Raw genomic sequence first — 22,701 nt, forward strand, 5'->3', positions numbered from 1 at the left:
TTAAACTACATCTAAAAAACTAATCTAAATTCAACATCTAAATAAAGAACGCAAAACTAACTGCGGTTGTCATCAAAAAATAATTTATTTTGATTTTAATTTGACAATGAACTTATCCCCATCATCACCAGTTTCTTCTACGGGCTCTGAATCAAACCCCTATGAAAGAGCTTATGTTGCAGACCCCACAAAATCACTACGACTTGATGGTTATAATCATAGGCCGGAATGGGGAACAAGAGGAAGATATAGAGTATGCAGCACTAAGTTCCATAGCTGTAAATGCAGCAAACGTAATGTGCACTTGTGCTCCAATCCCCAATAAATATAAATAAACTGCATTTAAAAAAATCAACTTAAATTTAAATATATAACACCATTGCCCAATTTTGCATATACACAACATCCTGTAGCTCTTGAAGCAGGAAAATCTAATTTTTGAAATTTTTTTCAGTTAATATTGAGGTCAGCTTTATCTTGGATGTCTACTCAAAAATTAAAATGCTTCTGTTTCAGATCCCCAAACCAATTTGTAACTTTTTAATTTAATCACTATTGGAATAAATCTAAACGTGAATTCAATTATGTTCCCTACTTACAAATATGAAACACAGTTTAAATTGAAGTCCTTTACTCTTAGAAATTCACAATCAATTAAATGCACTACGTGGATACGGAGGGGAATGGATTTTGCTTGGAAACGACCAGCTTGTTGTGGGCATGTGAGATGTAGCCCTTGATCTTTCCCTCGTAGATGAGATTGGCCACGATGCAGTGCGTCTCGTCCAGAGAAACATCGCTCAGACCCACAAACTGCAGAGCCGAGAGAAAGTCGGCCATGTCCAACTGGTGGGTTTGCCGGATAGCAAAAACCTTCTTGAACAGATTCCGGTACACGAGAAACTTTAGCTTCTCCACAAGCAGATAGATGCCACTCCTGATCAGCACCAGCTCCTGATCCCTGACAATCTCATCGAAGCGATTCACATTGCCCGCCTTCAGGGCCAGTGCAAGATCGTGAAACAGCAGGAGATCATAGCGCTGGAGGAGTGCTTTGGTTGGCAGGTAACCCAGCAGCATCTTCACAGGCACCAGGTAGATGAGAATCAGCCGCTTGTTGCTGGCAAAACGATCGGGGCAGTTACTAAAGGCATAGGACAGATCCTGCACAGCTGCCTGGTAATTGGAGTCGAACATGGCCCTCCTGCCCACAAAATACTTGTAGGTAATTTGCTCAGGCAGCGGAAAGGAGTCCTTAAACACGCAATTGTCAATAGCGCGGATTAGGGGCTTGCACAGATGCAGCTTGTTAATGCGGAAGTATATCTTGAACAGCTGATTGACCAGGTTCATCATGCCCAGGCGCTTCGTATCCTCCTCCGAGGCGCGTCCATCGGCGGCGCACACGCGGAAGCAGGCCATCATGCAGTCGGCGGCCTTCTCCAGCACATGACCGGGTGTGAATCCTCGACAATGCTTCTCGCAGGCCTGCGCCAGGTACCTTAGGTCCAGGCAAACGCGGTACATCAGGGGAAGGCACCAGTTCTCGTCCTTCAGCTGCTGCAGGAGCCTCACAACGGCACCGCAGGCTGCAGCCTGCTGGGTGTAGGCCTCCATATAGCCAGGAGGCTCCTGCGCCAAATGGTAGAGCACCTTCAGGTGGGCGCACACCACTTCGTCCAGTGGCGGCTTCAGGAATCGGTCCACCAGCTTCTCTGGCTGGGCGATGTACAGGTTGTGGTTCTGCACGTGCACATCCCGCAGCGAGAGGTGGGTGCCCAGAGATTCGCCATCGTAATCCTGGGCAGCATGCAGCACGCTTGATAAGTAGTTATTTACGGTCCCGAACATTGTTTTGTTTTTTTTTTGCAAGCGGCAAAACTAGTGATGATAGCCCAGCGATGGTACTGGGATTCTAGGGATGGCAAAAATCATCGATGTATCGATACTGTATCGATATTTGTTGGGAAGGCTGAAATTAAATTTATTTTTGCGCTATAAACTTTTGACTCTAAACTATCCAACCAATTGTCTTTTTAAGCCCTCCTGCGTAAACTTAATTGAACGCTTACGTAGTTACAAATGAATGTTTTTAAACATACATTTTTTAATGAGGAAAAACTAAAAAATGCGATATTATAGCTAAAAACTTAAAAGTTTAAAAAAATATAGAAAAGTCAATATATTAAACTAGAGCCCTCCATGACACAAAGCTGCATAAATATAATTAATGTGTTTATTCAATTCAGTAAATCATTTCAAAACACTCCTCTGTGTCGAATCGATTATGTTTTGCGAAGGTCTTTTGCTTGCCCAAAAATTTTCTAAATTTAAACAGTTCACTTATATATGTTTGTGATACCAAAGCTGTCACAAAAAATGTCGTTTGTAGCCAGTTTAATAGGCCTTTGGCTTTAGTTCATTTGGTAAATTACAAATTAAAGCTTTGAAAACACAAGCCAGTATCAATTCCAAACTTCACAAGGACCAAAAGGACTCGGCAATCGAAAGATCAGAAATGTCGACGCCAAACTTTCTTTTAAGCAACGGAAAAAATATGCCGATGGTGGGTCTTGGAACTTGGCGGGTGAGTGCTCGTGTATATAATGCTATTAAATAATCGACCCACAGAAATGTGCATTTCACGGTCAATGTCAAAGCTCCTTATTGGAAAGCTTTGGATGCACTTTTTTCACCTGTTCACCTGTATTCCCCAATTTAGAGCCCACCGGAGGTCGTCACTCAGGCGGTAAAGGATGCTATAGATATAGGGTATCGCCACTTCGATTGCGCCCACATATATGGAAATGAGGCCCAAGTGGGCGCTGCTCTACGGGAGAAAATGGATGAGGGCGTTGTTACCCGGTAAGTGGCCTTTTGAGGAGCATTTCAATCAGTATATTAAACACTTGATTTTCCAGGGAGGATCTCTTCATCACGAGCAAGCTCTGGAACACCCACCACAAGCCAAATCTGGTTCGACCAGCCTGCGAGGCAAGTATGAGGAACTTGGGAGTGAACTACCTGGATCTATACCTAATGCACTGGCCCATGGCCTACAAGTCGGGCGACAACCTATATCCCACCTGTCCGGATACGAATAAAGCCGCTTTCGAGGACATCGACTACGTGGACACATGGCGGGCTATGGAGGATCTGGTCGATGGGGGACTGTGCCAGGCTATCGGTGTATCTAACTTCAATGAACAACAAATCACTCGCCTATTGGGTGTTGCCAAGCTAAAGCCGGTGGTTCTGCAGATTGAGTGTCATCCGTACCTCAATCAAAAGTCATTGATCACCCTTTGCTATGATAATGCCATTGCTGTAACCGCTTACAGCTGTCTGGGATCAGGACACACGCCCTATGAAAAGCCCGGAGCGTATCCACTGCTTCAGCACCCGACCATCCTGGCTGTATCCGAGAAGTACGAAAGGACACCGGCACAGGTACATATCTTATATTATAATATATGGTTAGACTGGATTACTATTTCTTACCATCCTCCAGGTGCTCCTCCGCTATCAGACACAGTCGGGCATCATCGTTATCCCGCGATCCGTGAGCAAACAGCACATGCTGGACAACTTCAGACGAATCTGGGACTTTGAACTGGCCAGCGACGATATAAAGGCTATTTATGATTTGGACTGTAATGGTCGTTTCATGACCATGAAGGCGTAGGTGTTAAATATAAACCATACATTTTGTTGGATTTGTTTAAAATTTCCCATTTCTTAACTCTTAAGCTAAACCCATTTTCTTTATACGGGTATCATTGCAGTTATACCCCTAAATTACGATCCTAATACTCCCCCTTAAGGCATTTTCATTTACCACTTCTAAAATGTATTATCTCTTAACCTTTCAGTGCCTATGGACACCGCCATCATCCCTTTGAACCAGTACAGCTGAAGTAAATAATTAGTATAAGATGTTGAACGTGTCCTACCCAAAATTAAATATTAAGGTTGCTCATTGTTTGAAGAGGCGATCGAATTTCTACTACCTCCTTTAAAAATGGATGAGAGATGTAATAATAGAGACACAATGTGTTATTTATTGATAATATAATAAACATATTTTACTGTGTAAGTTTTTTTAATAATACCCTCGGGCTTGGAACCGCTAGGGTAACATTTAGAATTATGAAGGTACTTTTTGAAATAGTCACTGTCAAGTTGCTCTAAGATGTGGCTTTTCATATTTATATACACTTTTATTTTGTTATTTTTTGTTTAGAAATAAATTGAACTACAAAGTAGTCATTGCATTGTCAAAGCATTCAAATACTAAAATAATAGAAAATTTATTTCACAATCATATAAAAATGAACAGCTTATTGAAAATTCGACTGGTTCGACCTGTTTTGGGCTTAACAATAAGAAACTATGGCAAGATCGAGCGTTTTATGTGGTAATGCATTGGGAAAATGTTGAATGTAAAAAAAACTTTGAAAAAATTTCCTGCATTAGGTGCCAGAAGGAAATAGCTGGAGTTCCCAAAGTGGTTTTCTTAGACGGAAAGGAGATTCCAGTAATTGGACTTGGCACTTGGAATGTAAGTATCAGTGAAAATATTTTCAGTACCCCTATATCGTATCCATATCATCCACGAAAACTATATCTAAATGTATTTAAAAAACGTAATAGATCAGAATCTTACTCGTAACTATGTTTAAAATACAATTGTGCACTTATCGGGCCGTAAAGAGCTTACGCATCTCTCTTAGGGAACTTTTGCAACTTCAAATCGAACCTAAATCGATGTATGTACCGTAAATAGATACCTTTGCGTTTATTAAGGTTTACGACATCTTTAAATTGTTAAGCAAACATTAAATTAAACTAAAAGTACAATATTAATTTTTTCTCTGATACTATATTTTTATAAGCTGAATATTTAAACCCAACTGACGATCGCTCAGCTGTTTTGCCAGACAGTATGTTGCAGCCCTGTTTCGAAAGCTTTCGGTTCGTATAAAAACGGGAATCAGCTGAGGGGAATCGTTTAGTTTGTGAAGAAGAGGCAGTAATCGAAAGGTTCTGTACTATAAATATTTATTTAAATAAAATCCTTTACCAGTAAACAAGAGAATTTCGAGTGAAATGGCTGTGCCAAATGTGAAATTCAACAACGGCAAGGAAATCCCAATCCTTGGTCTGGGAACCTGGGGAGTAAGTAGAATATTATCAAGTAACTGCACAAATCACTTTATAGCAGTTGCAATTGTATTTGTGGGTCCTCATAATCGGGTAGTTTTCCGCTGCCCACGACTTCCCGTTTTTCCTCATCTCTTTTTGCGCTGGTGCTTAAAAAAATGGGGGATAAAAATAATGACACGCGTCGTATTGCTGATAGTTTGCCGGCTATATTTTGCCGGTCATTCTTTTTATGCATATTTCAATATATGTTCGTATGGGAGTGTCGAATCTTACAGCTACGGTACAAAAATAACTGATATTCCCTTATGCTAATTACTAGAACACTTTCACACAACATTATATACTACGTGATTTGAAGATCTCCATGATCGTATCGCCAAGGTGACCTTTTACCTTCTTATGGCAGTGGAAACTTTTGTAATTATTTGCCACATCACTGCTTGATATACCCCGCAAACATCCATATATTTGGGGCACATATGTATGTAGTTGGTCGTTTCTACAAGTATTATGTGCTGACTCAAATTGATAAACATTCTTATCTGAAGTGGATTATTTCATGACAAGATTATTAATTCAGCATTTGATTGAAGATTTTATGAAATGTATTATTATGAAATGTTCGACTAGAATTTAAAATTTTACAGGCGAAGGCCTTTAGCTTAAAAACTATGATATTTTATGAAATGAAAATGGGAACAGGTTGCAGTTTTAGTATTCATTAAAGACGCGCCCCTCTGAACTCAAACCATTAAGCTCAATACGAATTCTAATGGAAATGCTATTCAGATTACAGTGAGAAAACTCGCTGATAAGCGGTGTTAATTTAGCAAGGGTATTATAAGGGTATTTTTAATAAGTCTTATCTGTTTAGTTTACGTGTACTATTTGAAGACCACAATTGGAGGAGGCTTGGTGCTCACACCCATAAATTAAACTGTTTTTAGATTCCATAGCACAAACGAATTATGTCAAAATTAAATGAAAGTCTTTAACCTTTCTTTCCTCTAAAAGATTACACAGAATTTCAATTATAAATCACCAATTATCAGTTTAGAAAATGACGTTTTAAATATACATCCGTTTATTATTGTAAAAAAGGTCCATTATAAGCCTACAAAATTCACGTGCTTAAATCTGAACTGTATATATTTTAATAGTCTGACCCTATGATCTTTCTGGGTACATATTTAGGATTCGAGAACCAAGGGGCCTGATAAGTGACGTCAAGTGTCAGATAGGCAGACCTACAGTATTTTGATTTCCGAATCACGCTCCTCATAACTGAAACTTTGCTCGACAACGAATTGCGAAATTCTATTTAGAGCTTCGAATGTTCCATGATGACGTACTATCAATGCTGGAGATACTTAAGTTCTATACGTTCCAAAAGTCAGTATTACTTGCAAAAAATGTAGGCACATAATTTATAAGCCCTGAAAAGTGTGAAAGCCAATTATAGAACTTATAATAGCCTGATTCTTACTAAAGTTGTGCATTATACAAAGCGAGCTGTCATACCAATAAAACATGAATATAGGTATATTAGCGACCTTATAAGGTTCGAATTACATTCACTTATCCAATTAATTAATATAGTTATACCTGATACTAAATATGGATATGAATTAAACTACGAAATTTGTTATTATACTTAAACTAATCTAATACGCTTATGTTTTCAGAGCCCAAAGGGAGAGGTCACCGAGGCTGTGAAGGTGGCCATTGATGCCGGATACAGGCACATCGACTGTGCTTTTGTCTACCAAAACGAAGATGAGGTTGGAGATGGAGTTGAGGCCAAGATCAAGGAGGGCGTTGTTAAGCGGTAAGTTCTAAACTTATTTTCTATTCCTAGAATTCTGGTATTAAGCTTTGTTACCTTTCAGTGAGGATCTGTTCATCACTAGCAAGCTGTGGAACACTTTCCATCGCCCGGATCTGGTCAAGACAGCTGTGGAGAACACATTAAGTGCCCTTAAGTTGAAGTACCTCGATCTGTATCTTATCCACTGGCCCATGGGTTACAAGGAAGGCTGCGAACTTTTCCCCACCGATAAGGATGGCAAGACACTGTACTCGCCAGTCGATTACGTCGATACCTGGAAGGCCATGGAGAAGCTGGTGGAGGAAGGTCTGGTCAAGTCCATTGGTGTCTCCAACTTTAACAGGAGGCAGATTGAGCGCGTGCTTGAGGTGGCAAAGATCCCACCAGCAACCAACCAGATTGAGTGCCACCCCTATCTGACACAGAAAAAACTGATCGATTTCTGCAAATCGAAGGACATTACGATCACAGCCTACAGTCCCTTGGGATCTCCCAACCGCCCATGGGCCAAGGCTGGTGATCCGGTCATCCTAGAGGAGGCTAAGGTATGTTTTCTGTGTTACAAACAAGTTAAATTGAACGTAAAATAATGTATATGTTAAATTTGTAGATTAAGGATATTGCTGCCAAGAAGAACAAGACTCCTGGACAGATCCTCATTCGTTACCAGATTCAGCGGGCCAACATTGTCATCCCCAAGTCTGTTACCAAGAGTCGCATCGAGTCCAACTTCCAGGTCTTCGACTTTGAGCTGACGCCCGAGGAAATTGAAACCATCGAGAGCTTCGAGTGCAATGGTCGCCTGGTGCCCTTGCTCAAGTAAGTCCATTAGTACTCCGAAAATACCTACTTGTTTATTTATAAAGCCTGGTTTAAAGGGAATTTTGTCAAGATCTGAATTATATTACTTTAAAATATTATTCCTACTTTTCACGTCTTATCGTTACTTTTACAACGCCACCGAAACCTTTTTCTATACCTTTATAAATTGAATCTTTATTTGTATTTATTTAGAGATGCTGGTACCCACAAGTACTATCCATTTCACGACGAGTATTAAGCTTTAAGAAATCGATATCTGCAAAGCGAGAAGTTATAAAGAAGAATTCTTTAAATAAGAAATTGTACACATTGAAAACTGAAACTCTATCAAGAAAAATATCCAAGTATAATGCTGATCTACATAAACATGAACATGAGGTTAACGTATGTTTTCATATTTTTAAGCGCATATGTGTTTATCTTTCTATGTTTGTATTTTCATAAGCTTAGTTTACTTAGTTTATTTATTAGCTTACCTTCCCCTGCTTGTTACTTAACATTCTATATTTGCTTTGTTGAATAATTTGAACATATTAAATGCTTGAAAACAGTTGTAGTTCGCCAGAGCTAACCCAATGTTTCTTAAGCTATGATTTGCTTTGGCTCTAAAAAAGTAGATTATAAAATCATAATTCTATGAAGCTAACTAATAAATTTTAAATATTAATATTTACAGCCAGTACGGTCACCCCCACCACCCTTTCGAGAAGGACGAATACTAGTAGACAACACAGTGCACAGTTCAAATTTATAATTTGTTACATAATCATTTAATCTTTAACCATGCGAATAAACAAACATGAATATTACGTTTTGGATTTTCTCTACACTGTTTGAGTTTTTATGGAGAACTGGCTGACCAAATAAAAGGTTCTCGTGTGGCTTAAAGCAATTGTTAAAAAATCGGTTAATGCACCTCTGACGTATACATCTGACACGAGCGAGCGATTTACGTAAAGTCAAAATATCTAACAAGTGTTTAATCCCAGCTAAGAATAAATATTTTGCACAGTTGTTCTTTAATGGGTATTTAAAAGCTATTGACTTTAACGTATAGTATAGACAATTTGCTCAGTTTTTTATGTTTTGGTGAAAACAATAGAAGTACCAAATGTTCTTCAACAAATAAAATTTGCAAGCTAGACAAGCATCTACGCAAATAGCCGAAAAAGTAACGAAACTCCGAGCCAGCGGGTATAAAAGGTTTCGAAATTTAAATTTGGCCAACAGATCTAATTGATCCGACTCCCGCTTTCTTGGCGGATCATGCGCTTGTTTTTCGTCGCGGTTTTTGCCGCTCTTGTGGCCCTCGCAGCGGCCCAATCCGAATCTAAAACGGTTACGGCGGTGGCCACCCCGGATATAAAGGCTCAGCCATGTTGTGAAAGTGTTCGACAAACTTTAATTGAAATACGAAAGGATATTCGTCTGTGGCTGCTGGACAGGCTTTTCGGAAAGTTGCTTCTCTTGCATGACGGAGAACTGCTTGGAAATCCGAATTACGTGAATTGTGTTAACGGGAAAAAAATACTCGAATTATCCGATGAGAGCTCTGCTAAGGAAACATCCTCGAACTGTAAAGGAAACTGTGGCCAGTCGTCGTCCACCTCTACAACCACAACAACATCGTCGGATGAGGGTCAAACCCGTACCTCATCTGATCCAATTGTTGAAGTCACTCAGGGAAAAAGTGCTGGAAACTCCAGTCAGTCTTCGTCCACAACTACCTCGACAACCTCTTCGGATGATGGTCGAACCACCGTGTCGTCTTCTCCAGCAGTAGAAGTCACTGAGGGATCTTCGTCGAATGATGATGGAAGCTCTGGTCAGTCGTCGACAACCTCCACAACTACAACCACAACGACAACATCTTCGGATGAGGGTCAAGACAACACCTCATCTGACCCTACTGTGGAAGTCACTCAGGGAACGAATACTGCTGGAAACTCCAGTCAGTCTTCGTCCACAACCACCACGACAACCCCTTCGGATGATGATCAAACCACCGTGTCGTCTTCTCCAGCAGTAGAAGTCACTGAGGGATCTTCGTCGAATGATGATGAAAGCTCTGGTCAGTCGTCGACAACCTCCACAACTACAACCACAACGACAACATCTTCGGATGAGGGTCAAGACAACACCTCATCTGACCCTACTGTGGAAGTCACTCAGGGAACGAATACTGCTGGAAACTCCAGTCAGTCTTCGTCCACAACCACCACGACAACCCCTTCGGATGATGATCAAACCACCGTGTCGTCTTCTCCAGCAGTAGAAGTCACTGAGGGATCTTCGTCGAATGATGATGGAAGCTCTGGTCAGTCGTCGACAACCTCCCCAACCACAACCACAACGACAACATCTTCGGATGAGGATCAAGCCAGCACCTCATCTGACCCTACTGTGGAAGTCACTCATGGAACAAACAGTGCTGGAAACTCCAGTCAGTCTTCGTCCACAACCACCACGACAACCTCTTCGGATGATGGCCAAACCACCGTGTCGTCTTCTCCAGCAGTAGAAGTCACTGAGGGAAGTTCGTCGAGTGATGATGGAAGCTCTGGTCAGTCGTCGACAACCTCCACAACCACAACGACAATATCGTCAGATGAGGATCAAGCCAGCACCTCATCTGATCCAATTGTTGAAGTCACTCATGGAACAAGTGCTGGAAACTCCAGTCAGTCTTCGTCCACAACCACCTCGACAACCTCTTCGGATGATGGTCAAACCACCGTGTCGTCTTCTCCAGCAGTAGAAGTCACTGAGGGATCTTCGTCGAATGATGATGGAAGCTCTGGTCAGTCGTCGACAACCTCCACAACTACAACCACATCGACAACATCTACTGATGAGGGTCAAGCCAGCACCTCATCTGACCCTGTTGTGGAAGTCACTCAGGGAACGAATAGTGCTGGAAACTCCAGTCAGTCTTCGTCCACAACCACCTCGACAACCTCTTCGGATGATGGTCAAACCACCGTGTCGTCTTCTCCAGCAGTAGAAGTCACTGAGGGATCTTCGTCGAATGATGATGGAAGCTCTGGCCAGTCGTCGACAACCTCCACAACCACAACCACATCGACAACATCTTCTGATGAGGGTCAAGCCAGCACCTCATCTGATCCAATTGTTGAAGTCACTCAGGGAATAAGTGCTGGAAACTCCAGTCAGTCTTCGTCCACAACCACCTCGACAACCTCTTCGGATGATGGTCAAACCACCGTGTCGTCTTCTCCAGCAGTAGAAGTCACTGAGGGATCTTCGTCGAATGATGATGGAAGCTCTGGTCAGTCGTCGACAACCTCCACAACTACAACCACAACGACAACATCTTCGGATGAGGATCAAGCCAGACCCTCATCTGATCCAATTGTTGAAGTCACTCAGGGAACAAGTGCCGGAAACTCCAGTCAGTCTTCGTCCACAACCACCTCGTCAACCTCTTCGGATGAAGGTCAAACCACCGTGTCGTCTTCTCCAGCAGTAGAAGTCACTGAGGGAAGTTCGTCGAATGATGATGGAAGCTCTGGTCAGTCGTCGACAACCTCCACAACCACAACCACAACGACAACATCTTCGGATGAGGATCAAGCCAGACCCTCATCTGATCCAATTGTTGAAGTCACTCAGGGAACAAGTGCCGGAAACTCCAGTCAGTCTTCGTCCACAACAATCTCGTCAACCTCTTCGGATGAAGGTCAAACCACCGTGTCGTCTTCTCCAGCAGTAGAAGTCACTGAGGGATCTTCGTCGAATGGTGATGGAAGCTCTGGTCAGTCGTCGACAACCTCCACAACCACAACCACATCAACAACATCTTCTGATGAGGGTCAAGCCAGCACCTCATCTGACCCTTTTAAGGAAGTCACTCAGGGAACGAATATTGCTGGAAACTCCAGTAAGTCTTCGTCCACAACCACCACGACAACCTCTTCGGATGATGGTCAAACCACCGTGTCGTCTTCTCCAGCAGTAGAAGTCACTGAGGGATCTTCGTCGAGTGATGATGGAAGCTCTGGTCAGTCGTCGACAACCTCCCCAACCACAACCACAACGACAACATCTTCGGATGAGGATCAAGCCAGCACCTCATCTGACCCAATTGTTGAAGTCACTCAGGGAACAAGTGCTGGAAACTCCAGTCAGTCTTCGTCCACAACCACCTCGACAGCCTCTTCGGATGACGGTCAAACCACCGTGTCGTCTTCTCCAGCAGTAGAAGTCACTGAGGGAAGTTCGTCGAATGATGATGGAAGCTCTGGTCAATCGTCGACAACCTCCACAACCACAACCACAACGACAACATCTTCGGATGAGGGTCAAGACAACACCTCATCTGACCCTACTGTGGAAGTCACTCAGGGAACGAATACTGCTGGAAACTCCAGTCAGTCTTCGTCCACAACCACCTCGACAACCTCTTCGGATGATGGTCAAACCACCGTGTCGTCTTCTCCAGCAGTAGAAGTCACTGAGGGATCTTCGTCGAATGATGATGGAAGCTCTGGTCAGTCGTCGACAACCTCCACAACCACAACCACATCGACAACATCTTCTGATGAGGGTCAAGCCAGCACCTCATCTGACCCTATTGTGGCAGTCACTCAGGGAACGAATAGTGCTGGAAACTCCAGTCAGTCTTCGTCCACAACCACCTTGACAGCCTCTTCGGATGATGGTCAAACCACCGTGTCGTCTTCTCCAGCAGTAGAAGTCACTGAGGGATCTTCGTCGAATGATGATGGAAGCTCTGGTCAGTCGTCGACAACCTCCACAACTACAACCACAACCACAACGACAACATCTTCGGATGGGAGTCAAGACAACACCTCATCTGACCCTACTGTGGAAGTCACTCAGGGAACGAATACTGCTGGAAACTCCAGTCAGTCTTCGTCCACAACCACCACGACAACCCCTTCGGATGATGATCAAACCACCGTGTCGTCTTCTCCAGCAGTAGAAGTCACTGAGGGATCTTCGTCGAATGATGATGGAAGCTCTGGTCAGTCGTCGACAACCTCCACAACTACAACCACAACGACAACATCTTCGGATGAGGGTCAAGACAACACCTCATCTGACCCTACTGTGGAAGTCACTCAGGGAACGAATACTGCTGGAAACTCCAGTCAGTCTTCGTCCACAACCACCACGACAACCCCTTCGGATGATGATCAAACCACCGTGTCGTCTTCTCCAGCAGTAGAAGTCACTGAGGGATCTTCGTCGAATGATGGTGGAAGCTCTGGTCAGTCGTCGACAACCTCCACAACCACAACCACAACGACAACATCTTCGGGTGAGGGTCAAGCCAGCACCTCATCTGACCCTACTGTGGAAGTCACTCAGGGAACAAACAGTGCTGGAAACTCCAGTCAGTCTTCGTCCGCAACCACCACGACAACCTCTTCGGATGAAGGTCAAACCACCGTGTCGTCTTCTCCAGCAGTAGAAGTCACTGAAGGATCTTCGTCGAATGATGATGGAAGCTCTGGTCAGTCGTCGACAGCCTCCACAACCACAACCACATCGACAACATCTTCTGATGAGGGTCAAGGCAGCACCTCATCTGACCCAATTGTTGAAGTCACTCAGGGAACAAGTGCCGGAAACTCCAGTCAGTCTTCGTCCACAACCACCTCGTCAACCTCTTCGGATGAAGGTCAAACCACCGTGTCGTCTTCTCCAGCAGTAGAAAGCACTGAGGGATCTTCGTCGAATGGTGATGGAAGCTCTGGTCAGTCGTCGACAACCTCCACAACCACAACCACATCGACAACATCTTCTGATGAGGGTCAAGCCAGCACCTCATCTGACCCTTTTAAGGAAGTCACTCAGGGAACGAATATTGCTGGAAACTCCAGTCAGTCTTCGTCCACAACCACCTCGACAACCTCTTTGGATGATGGTCAAACCACCGTGTCGCCTTCTCCAGCAGTAGAAGTCACTGAGGGAAGTTCGTCGAGTGATGATGGAAGCTCTGGTCAGTCGTCGACAACCTCCACAACCACAACGACAATATCGTCAGATGAGGATCAAGCCAGCACCTCATCTGATCCAATTGTTGAAGTCACACAGGGAACAAGTGCTGGAAACTCCAGTCAGTCATCGTCCACAACCACCTCGACAACCTCTTCGGATGATGGTCAAACCGTGTCGTCTTCTCCAGCAGTAGAAGTCACTGAGGGAAGTTCGTCGAATGATGATGGAAGCTCTGGTCAATTGTCGACAACCTCCACAACCACAACCACAACGACAACATCTTCGGATGAGGGTCAAGACAACACCTCATCTGACCCTACTGTGGAAGTCACTCAGGGAACGAATACTGCTGGAAACTCCAGTCAGTCTTCGTCCACAACCACCACGACAACCCCTTCGGATGATGATCAAACCACCGTGTCGTCTTCTCCAGCAGTAGAAGTCACTGCGGGATCTTCGTCGAATGATGATGGAAGCTCTGGTCAGTCGTCGACAACCTCCACAACCACAACCACAACGACAACATCTTCGGGTGAGGGTCAAGCCAGTACCTCATCTGACCCTACTGTGGAAGTCACTCAGGGAACAAACAGTGCTGGAAACTCCAGTCAGTCTTCGTCCACAACCACCTCGACAACCTCTTCGGATGATGGTCAAACCACAGTGTCGTCTTCTCCAGCAGTAGAAGTCACTGAGGGATCTTCGTCGAATGATGATGGAAGCTCTGGTCAGTCGTCGACAACCTCCACAACCACAACCACATCGACAACATCTTCTGATGAGGGTCAAGCCAGCACCTCATCTGACCCTATTGTGGAAGTCACTCAGGGAACGAATAGTGCTGGAAACTCCAGTCAGTCTTCGTCCACAACCACCTCGACAACCTCTTCGGATGATGGTCAAACCGTGTCGTCTTCTCCAGCAGTAGAAGTCACTGAGGGAAGTTCGTCGAATGATGATGGAAGCTCTGGTCAATTGTCGACAACCTCCACAACCACAACCACAACGACAACATCTTCGGATGAGGGTCAAGACAACACCTCATCTGACCCTACTGTAGAAGGCACTCAGGGAACAAGTGCTGGAAACTCCAGTCAGTCTTCGTCCACAACCACCTCGACAACCTCTTCGGATGATGGTCAAACCACCGTGTCGTCTTCTCCAGCAGTAGAAGTCACTGAGGGATCTTCTTCGAATGATGATGGAAGCTCTGGTCAGTCGTCGACAACCTCCACAACTACAACCACAACGACAACATCTTCGGATGAGGATCAAGCCAGCACCTCATCTGACCCTATTGTGGAAGTCACTCAGGGAACGAATAGTGCTGGAAACTCCAGTCAGTCTTCGTCCACAACCACCTCGACAACCTCTTCGGATGATGGTCAAACCACCGTGTCGTCTTCTCCAGCAGTAGAAGTCACTGAGGGATCTTCTTCGAATGATGATGGAAGCTCTGGTCAGTCGTCGACAACCTCCACAACTACAACCACAACGACAACATCTTCGGATGAGGATCAAGCCAGCACCTCATCTGACCCTATTGTGGAAGTCACTCAGGGAACGAATAGTGCTGGAAACTCCAGTCAGTCTTCGTCCACAACCACCTCGACAGCCTTTTCGGAAGAAGGTCAAACCACCGTGTCGTCTTCTCCAGCAGTAGAAGTCACTGAGGGAAGTTCGTCGAATGATGATGGAAGCTCTGGTCAGTCGTCGACAACCTCCACAACTACAACCACAACGACAACATCTTCGGATGAGGGTCAAGACAACACCTCATCTGACCCTACTGTGGAAGTCACTCAGGGAACGAATACTGATGGAAACTCCAGTCAGTCTTCGTCCACAACCACCACGACAACCCCTTCGGATGATGATCAAACCACCGTGTCGTCTTTTCCAGCAGTAGAAGTCACTGAGGGATCTTCGTCGAATGATGATGGAATCTTTGGTCAGTCGTCGACAACCTCCACAACCACAACCACAACGACAACATCTTCGGGTGAGGGTCAAGCCAGCACCTCATCTGACCCTACTGTGGAAGTCACTCAGGGAACAAACAGTGCTGGAAACTCCAGTCAGTCTTCGTCCACAACCACCACGACAACCTCTTCGGATGAAGGTCAAACCACCGTGTCGTCTTCTCCAGCAGTAGAAGTCACTGAGGGATCTTCGTCGAATGATGATGGAAGGTCTGGTCAGTCGTCGACAACCTCCACAACTACAACCACAACGACAACATCTTCGGATGAGGGTCAAGACAACACCTCATCTGACCCTACTGTGGAAGTCACTCAGGGAACGAATACTGCTGGAAACTCCAGTCAGTCTTCGTCCACAACCACCTCGACAACCTCTTCGGATGATGGTCAAACCACCGTGTCGTCTTCTCCAGCAGTAGAAGTCACTGAGGGATCTTCGTCGAATGATGATGGAAGCTCTGGTCAGTCGTCGACAACCTCCACAACCACAACCACATCGACAACATCTTCTGATGAGGGTCAAGCCAGCACCTCATCTGATCCAATTGTTGAAGTCACTCAGGGAACAAGTGCTGGAAACTCCAGTCAGTCTTCGTCCACAACCACCTCGACAGCCTCTTCGGAAGAAGGTCAAAGCACCGTGTCGTCTTCTCCAGCAGTAGAAGTCACTGAGGGAAGTTCGTCGAATGATGATGGAAGCTCTGGTCAGTCGTCGACAACCTCCACAACTACAACCACAACGACAACATCTTCGGATGAGGGTCAAGACAACACCTCATCTGACCCTACTGTGGAAGTCACTCAGGGAACGAATACTGCTGGAAACTCCAGTCAGTCTTCGTCCACAACCACCTCGACAACCTCTTCGGATGATGGTCAAACCACCGTGTCGTCTTCTCCAGCAGTAGAAGTCACTGAGGGATCTTCGTCGAATGATGATGGAAGCTCTGGTCAGTCGTCGACAACCTCCACAACCACAACCATATCGACAAAATCTTCTGATGAGGGTCAAGCCAGCACCTCATCTGATCCAATTGTTGAAGTCACTCAGGGAACAAGTGCTGGAAACTCCAGTCAGTCTTCGTCCACAACCACCTCGACAGCCTCTTCGGAAGAAGGTCAAACCACCGTGTCGTCTTCTCCAGCAGTAGAAGTCACTGAGGGAAGTTCGTCGAATGATGATGGAAGCTCTGGTCAGTCGTCGACAACCTCCACAACTACAACCACAACTACAACGACAACATCTTCGGATGAGAGTCAGGACAACACCTCATCTGACCCTACTGTGGAAGTCACTCAGGGAACGAATACTGCTGGAAACTCCAGTCAGTCTTCGTCCACAACCACCACGACAACCCCTTCGGATGATGATCAAACCACCGTGTCGTCTTCTCCAGCAGTAGAAGTCACTGCGGGATCTTCGTCGAATGATGATGGAAGCTCTGGTCAGTCGTCGACAACCTCCACAACCACAACCACAACGACAACATCTTCGGGTGAGGGTCAAGCCAGCACCTCATCTGACCCTACTGTGGAAGTCACTCAGGGAACGAATACTGCTGGAAACTCCAGTCAGTCTTCGTCCACAACCACCTCGACAACCTCTTCGGATGAAGGTCAAACCACCGTGTCGTCTTCTCCAGCAGTAGAAGTCACTGAGGGATCTTCGTCGAATGATGATGGAAGCTCTGGTCAGTCGTCGACAACCTCCACAACCACAACCACATCGACAACATCTTCTGATGAGGGTCAAGCCAGCACCTCATCTGACCCTATTGTGGAAGTCACACAGGGAACGAATAGTGCTGGAAACTCCAGTCAGTCTTCGTCCACAACCACCTCGTCAACCTCTTCGGATGAAGATCAAACCACCGTGTCGTCTTCTCCAGCAGTAGAAGTCACTGAGGGATCTTCGTCGAATGATGATGGAAGCTCTGGGCAGTCGTCGACAACCTCCACAACTACAACCACAACGACAACATCTTCGAATGAGGATCAAGCCAGCACCTCATCTGACCCTATTGTGGAAGTCACTCAGGGAACGAATAGTGCTGGAAACTCCAGTCAGTCTTCGTCCACAACCACCTCGACAGCCTCTTCGGATGATGGTCAAACCACCGTGTCGTCTTCTCCAGCAGTAGAAGTCACTGAGGGATCTTCGTCGAATGATGATGGAAGCTCTGGTCAGTCGTCGACAACCTCCACAACTACAACCACAACGACAACATCTTCGGATGAGGGTCAAGACAACACCTCATCTGACCCTACTGTGGAAGTCACTCAGGGAACGAATACTGCTGGAAACTCCAGTCAGTCTTCGTCCACAACCACCTCGTCAACCTCTTCGGATGAAGGTCAAACCACCGTGTCGTCTTCTCCAGCAGTAGAAGTCACTGAGGGATCTTCGTCGAATGATGATGGAAGCTCTGGTCAGTCGTCGACAACCTCCACAACCACAACCACATCGACAACATCTTCTGATGAGGGTCAAGCCAGCACCTCATCTGACCCTATTGTGGAAGTCACACAGGGAACGAATAGTGCTGGAAACTCCAGTCAGTCTTCGTCCACAACCACCTCGTCAACCTCTTCGGATGAAGATCAAACCACCGTGTCGTCTTCTCCAGCAGTAGAAGTCACTGAGGGATCTTCGTCGAATGATGATGGAAGCTCTGGGCAGTCGTCGACAACCTCCACAACTACAACCACAACGACAACATCTTCGAATGAGGATCAAGCCAGCACCTCATCTGACCCTATTGTGGAAGTCACTCAGGGAACGAATAGTGCTGGAAACTCCAGTCAGTCTTCGTCCACAACCACCTCGACAACCTCTTCGGATGATGGTCAAACCACCGTGTCGTCTTCTCCAGCAGTAGAAGTCACTGAGGGAAGTTCGTCGAATGGTGATGGAAGCTCTGGTCAATCGTCGACAACCTCCACAACCACAACCACAACGACAACATCTTCGGATGAGGGTCAAGACAACACCTCATCTGACCCTACTGTGGAAGTCACTCAGGGAACGAATACTGCTGGAAACTCCAGTCAGTCTTCGTCCACAACCACCTCGACAGCCTCTTCGGATGAAGGTCAAACCACCGTGTCGTCTTCTCCAGCAGTAGAAGTCACTGAGGGAAGTTCGTCGAATGATGATGGAAGCTCTGGTCAGTCGTCGACAACCTCCACAACTACAACCACAACGACAACATCTTCGGATGAGGGTCAAGACAACACCTCATCTGACCCTACTGTGGAAGTCACTCAGGGAACGAATACTGCTGGAAACTCCAGTCAGTCTTCGTCCACAACCACCACGACAACCCCTTCGGATGATGATCAAACCACCGTGTCGTCTTCTCCAGCAGTAGAAGTCACTGAGGGATCTTCGTCGAATGATGATGGCAGCTCTGGTCAGTCGTCGACAACCTCCACAACCACAACCACATCGACAACATCTTCTGATGAGGGTCAAGCCAGCACTTCATCTGATCCAATTGTTGAAGTCACTCAGGGAAAAAGTGCTGGAAACTCCAGTCAGTCTTCGTCCACAACCACCTCGACAGCCTCTTCGGATGATGATCAAACCACCGTGTCGTCTTCTCCAGCAGTAGAAGTCACTGAGGGATCTTCGTCGAATGATGATGAAAGCTCTGGTCAGTCGTCGACAACCTCCACAACCACAACGACGACATCTTCGAATGAGGGTCAAGCCAGCACCTCATCTGACCCTACTGTTGAAGTCACTCAGGGAACGAATAGTGCTGGAAACTCCAGTCAGTCTTCGTCCACAACGACCTCGACAACCTCTTCGGATAATGGCCAAACCGCCGTGTCGTCTTCGCCAGCAGTAGAAGTCACTGAGGGAACTTCGGCTAATGATGATGGAAACTTTGGTCAGTCATCGACTACCTCCACAACCACAACGATAAAATTTTCGAATGAGAGTGAAGCCAGCACCTCTTCTCCCCCGACTGTGAAAGATTCTGATGTTATCGTTAATGGTGGCAAATCGGGCTCAAAATGGACTAAAACCACAAAAACTTCAAAGGTTACCAAGTTTAATGGGAATTCTAACTCCAGCTCAAGCGAAACTACTACAACAATAACGACTAGCACTTCCTCTACACCTCAAATTAAACGTTCCAGGTCGAGCTCATCTAAGAAAACTTCCAGTGGTGGTAAGGTTCGGACCAAGCGGTCGAGCAAAAAATCCCACAAGACTAAAAATAACAATTCATCAATTGATGGAGCAGAATCGTCTGCTTCATTATTTGATGGAAATAGTTCCAATGATGGCGCAAACTCGAGTCAGCCTTCAACAACATCAACTACAAATCCCAAGTTTAATGGGAATTCTAACTCCAGCTCAAGCGAAACGACTACAACAATAACGACTAGCTCTTCCTTGACACCTCAAATTAAACGTTCCAGGTCGAGCTCAACGAAGAAAACTTCCAGTGGTGGTAAGATTCGGACCAAGCGGTCGAGCAAAAAATCCCACAAGAGTAAAAATAACAGTTCATCAGTTAATGGAGCAGAATCGTCTGATGCATTATTTGATGGAAATAGTTCCAATGATGGTGCAAGCGCGAGTCAGTCTTCAACAACAACAACAATTACCTCAAGCGATGGAAGCGATCAGTCCAGCTCTTCGTCTTTGCCTGCAGTAGACGCCAGTGTAGCTTCACAAAGCAGCAAATCCAGGTCCTCTAAGGTTCCCAAATCTAATGATAGATCGAGCTCCAGATCTAGCAAAACCACAAAAACCGTAACGACAAGCTCTTCCTCTGCACCTAAGAGCAAGCATTCCTGGTCGAGTTCATCAAAGAAAACTTCCATTGGTGGAAAATCGAACAAGACTTCCTCGACCACGACAACGACTTTTTCAGATAAGGGTCATACAGACAGTTCTTTGGACCCCCACATCGAAATCACTCAGGGTAGTCCTTTGAACGATAATGAAAGCTCGAATCAGGTCGTCACAACGACTACCTCCTCTGAGAGCCTAGTTGGTACTCCTTCTTCTCCTGTCGTCAAAGTGATCAAGGAAAGTTCCATAAGCAAAGGAGGAAAAACCATACGATCGTCAACCACAACAACAACTACAACCACAAATGGAAGTAAGCAGTCGGGCACCACACCTCATAAAGTGGTTGATGCTAGCGTAGTGGCTCATGGTGGAAAGTCGAGCTCAAAATCTTCAACGACAACCAAAACAACATCCACTAATGGAGGTAAATCGTCAGGTATCTTGTCCCTACCAGACGTTGACGCCACCACATCACTTACCGGCGGAAGGTCAGGATCAACATTGACTAAAACCACTAAGACCTACACCTCAAAGAGCTCCGCAGTTCCCAAGTCTTCTTCGAGAAAAACGACAACTACAACCATTACGACGAAAACTTCATCGGTCCCTAAAACTGAGACTAAATACTCCTGGTCTAGTTCTTCGAATAGAGCCTCAAATCCAATACGCCTAACCCCGCCAACCGTTAATGCAGGCATCTCTGTTGGTGGAGGAGATTCATCGAACTCATGGTCGAAGATTATTAAAAGAAGTACCACAGGTGGTAAGACCAACGCCAGAGATAGTTCATCCCTTTCTGGATCTATTGTAGGTGCAGGCGGCACTCGTGGCGCACAGTCCTGGTCCCAGCGATCAGGATTCTCGGGAGGCAGTTCTACTGCGCAGGGATCTCCAGACATCCGATTCCGGTTAGCCCGAGGTCAGACCAGTAACGAAGCTCAGTTGCAAAACTCGAATCCCTGGACCAGAAGCACCAGCCAAGATAGCGGAAGCTTCGATAACGGAGACCTATCCGTAGATGGCCAGAATATGCAGGGGTTGGAGAGCTCCAGTGACCCTTCTATGATCCAAGGAGGCTACGTGGGCGCAACAGGACAGTATCCCTACTGGTGGGGAGTTGGAGCCAGACGAAGCTGGACGCCTTATGGATGGCGTCCATACGGAAGCGGATGGGGTAGTTGGAGCAATCAATATTAAAGTTGGACCGTGGGAATGGATAAGGCCGGAAGATAACGGCTTATGACTTTAATTTTTGCGATTGTAAAATATATGCATATGAATATTACAAAACGTTTTATTCTTGTGGGTGACATAAATTAGAACTTTTAAAATTGTTTTAATTTTTGTAGTACTTTTCTTTTTGAGTCTTCTCGTATCAATAATAGTACAACAAGAGAGAACGCTATGGCTAGAGGGAGATGGGGATATTTAAGCAGCAAAGCGACGGTTCCAATATTGCACGCCCCACCTACCACCTAGCGATGATTTCGTTAATTGATTATAACTTTTGGATTGTCTGATTTTAATAAGTTTCGGCATGAAGATATTTATTGATAATCAAAGCAAAATTGATTTAAACTTTTACAAAATATTAGTAAAAGTGTGGGCTAGACAGGTTTTAGCACTATGGGCGTTTGTGGGCGTTGCACCCTGCTAAACTTGCGCAAGAGGGTGTAGAATCTGCTGCCAGATCCGAACTTTTTAACTCTGCTAGTGATCCTGATCAAGAATATGTATACTTTATAGGTTTTAAAACGCTTCCTTCTACCTGTCACATACTTTCCGAAGAACCTAGTATACCATTTTACTCTACGAGTAACAGGTTTAATAGTCATTGATTTTTATAAAACAGTGGTTTATCTATCCTGTTATTGAAATTGAAAAGTTATACACAGTATTTTTAGGTATTGCTACTCTTTATTTCGGTTGTACAACAATTTTCTTTATTTTAAATTCTTTAATTTTAAATCCAGATATAAGGCTAGAAATTTTATCGGGCTTACATAAATGTAAAATTATTTATATTTTAAGAAATACATATATACATACATAAGTAGCAAAATTAAACAAGTGAATCAATGGACATTTTCGATAAGTTTGAA

At 45.0% G+C, this 22,701-nt stretch overlaps 4 protein-coding genes across 8 annotated transcripts; 3 read left to right on the forward strand and 1 right to left on the reverse strand.

Annotated features, from left to right (window-relative positions):
- Positions 1-614: 614 nt before the first annotated feature.
- On the reverse strand, positions 615-2,005 carry LOC119553183 (PCI domain-containing protein 2 homolog). Its single transcript, XM_037863426.1, has one exon. The coding sequence runs from the start codon at positions 1,849-1,851 to the stop codon at positions 664-666; it is 1,188 nt and encodes a 395-aa protein (XP_037719354.1). The 5' UTR covers positions 1,852-2,005; the 3' UTR covers positions 615-663.
- A 319-nt stretch (positions 2,006-2,324) lies between these two features.
- On the forward strand, positions 2,325-4,096 carry LOC119553186 (1,5-anhydro-D-fructose reductase). The gene is made up of 5 exons (XM_037863433.1): positions 2,325-2,587; positions 2,723-2,865; positions 2,922-3,450; positions 3,512-3,681; positions 3,873-4,096. The coding sequence occupies exons 1-5, from the start codon at positions 2,519-2,521 to the stop codon at positions 3,919-3,921; spliced, it is 960 nt and encodes a 319-aa protein (XP_037719361.1). The 5' UTR covers positions 2,325-2,518; the 3' UTR covers positions 3,922-4,096.
- A 220-nt stretch (positions 4,097-4,316) lies between these two features.
- Positions 4,317-8,625, forward strand: LOC119553184 (aldo-keto reductase family 1 member B1). 5 transcript variants are annotated; one of them, XM_037863428.1, is made up of 7 exons: positions 4,317-4,417; positions 4,477-4,561; positions 6,852-6,994; positions 7,056-7,539; positions 7,605-7,813; positions 8,009-8,200; positions 8,493-8,625. In XM_037863428.1, exons 1-6 carry the CDS (start codon positions 4,332-4,334, stop codon positions 8,052-8,054), a joined length of 1,053 nt encoding a protein of 350 aa, XP_037719356.1. In that variant the 5' UTR covers positions 4,317-4,331; the 3' UTR covers positions 8,055-8,200; positions 8,493-8,625. The 5 variants fall into 5 exon arrangements, with proteins under 5 accessions (XP_037719356.1, XP_037719357.1, XP_037719355.1 ...); XM_037863429.1 differs by having other exon boundaries at positions 8,009-8,194; XM_037863427.1 differs by lacking the exon at positions 8,009-8,200.
- Positions 8,626-9,082: 457 nt separating this feature from the next.
- On the forward strand, positions 9,083-21,822 carry LOC119555078 (serine-rich adhesin for platelets). Its single transcript, XM_037866291.1, has 5 exons — positions 9,083-9,374; positions 10,257-13,443; positions 14,413-16,374; positions 17,359-19,107; positions 19,771-21,822. The coding sequence occupies exons 1-5, from the start codon at positions 9,083-9,085 to the stop codon at positions 21,794-21,796; spliced, it is 9,216 nt and encodes a 3,071-aa protein (XP_037722219.1). The 3' UTR covers positions 21,797-21,822.
- Positions 21,823-22,701: the final 879 nt, after the last annotated feature.

Source organism: Drosophila subpulchrella, chromosome 3L (genome assembly GCF_014743375.2).
Source record: "Drosophila subpulchrella strain 33 F10 #4 breed RU33 chromosome 3L, RU_Dsub_v1.1 Primary Assembly, whole genome shotgun sequence".
Taxonomy (NCBI): domain Eukaryota; kingdom Metazoa; phylum Arthropoda; class Insecta; order Diptera; family Drosophilidae; genus Drosophila; species Drosophila subpulchrella.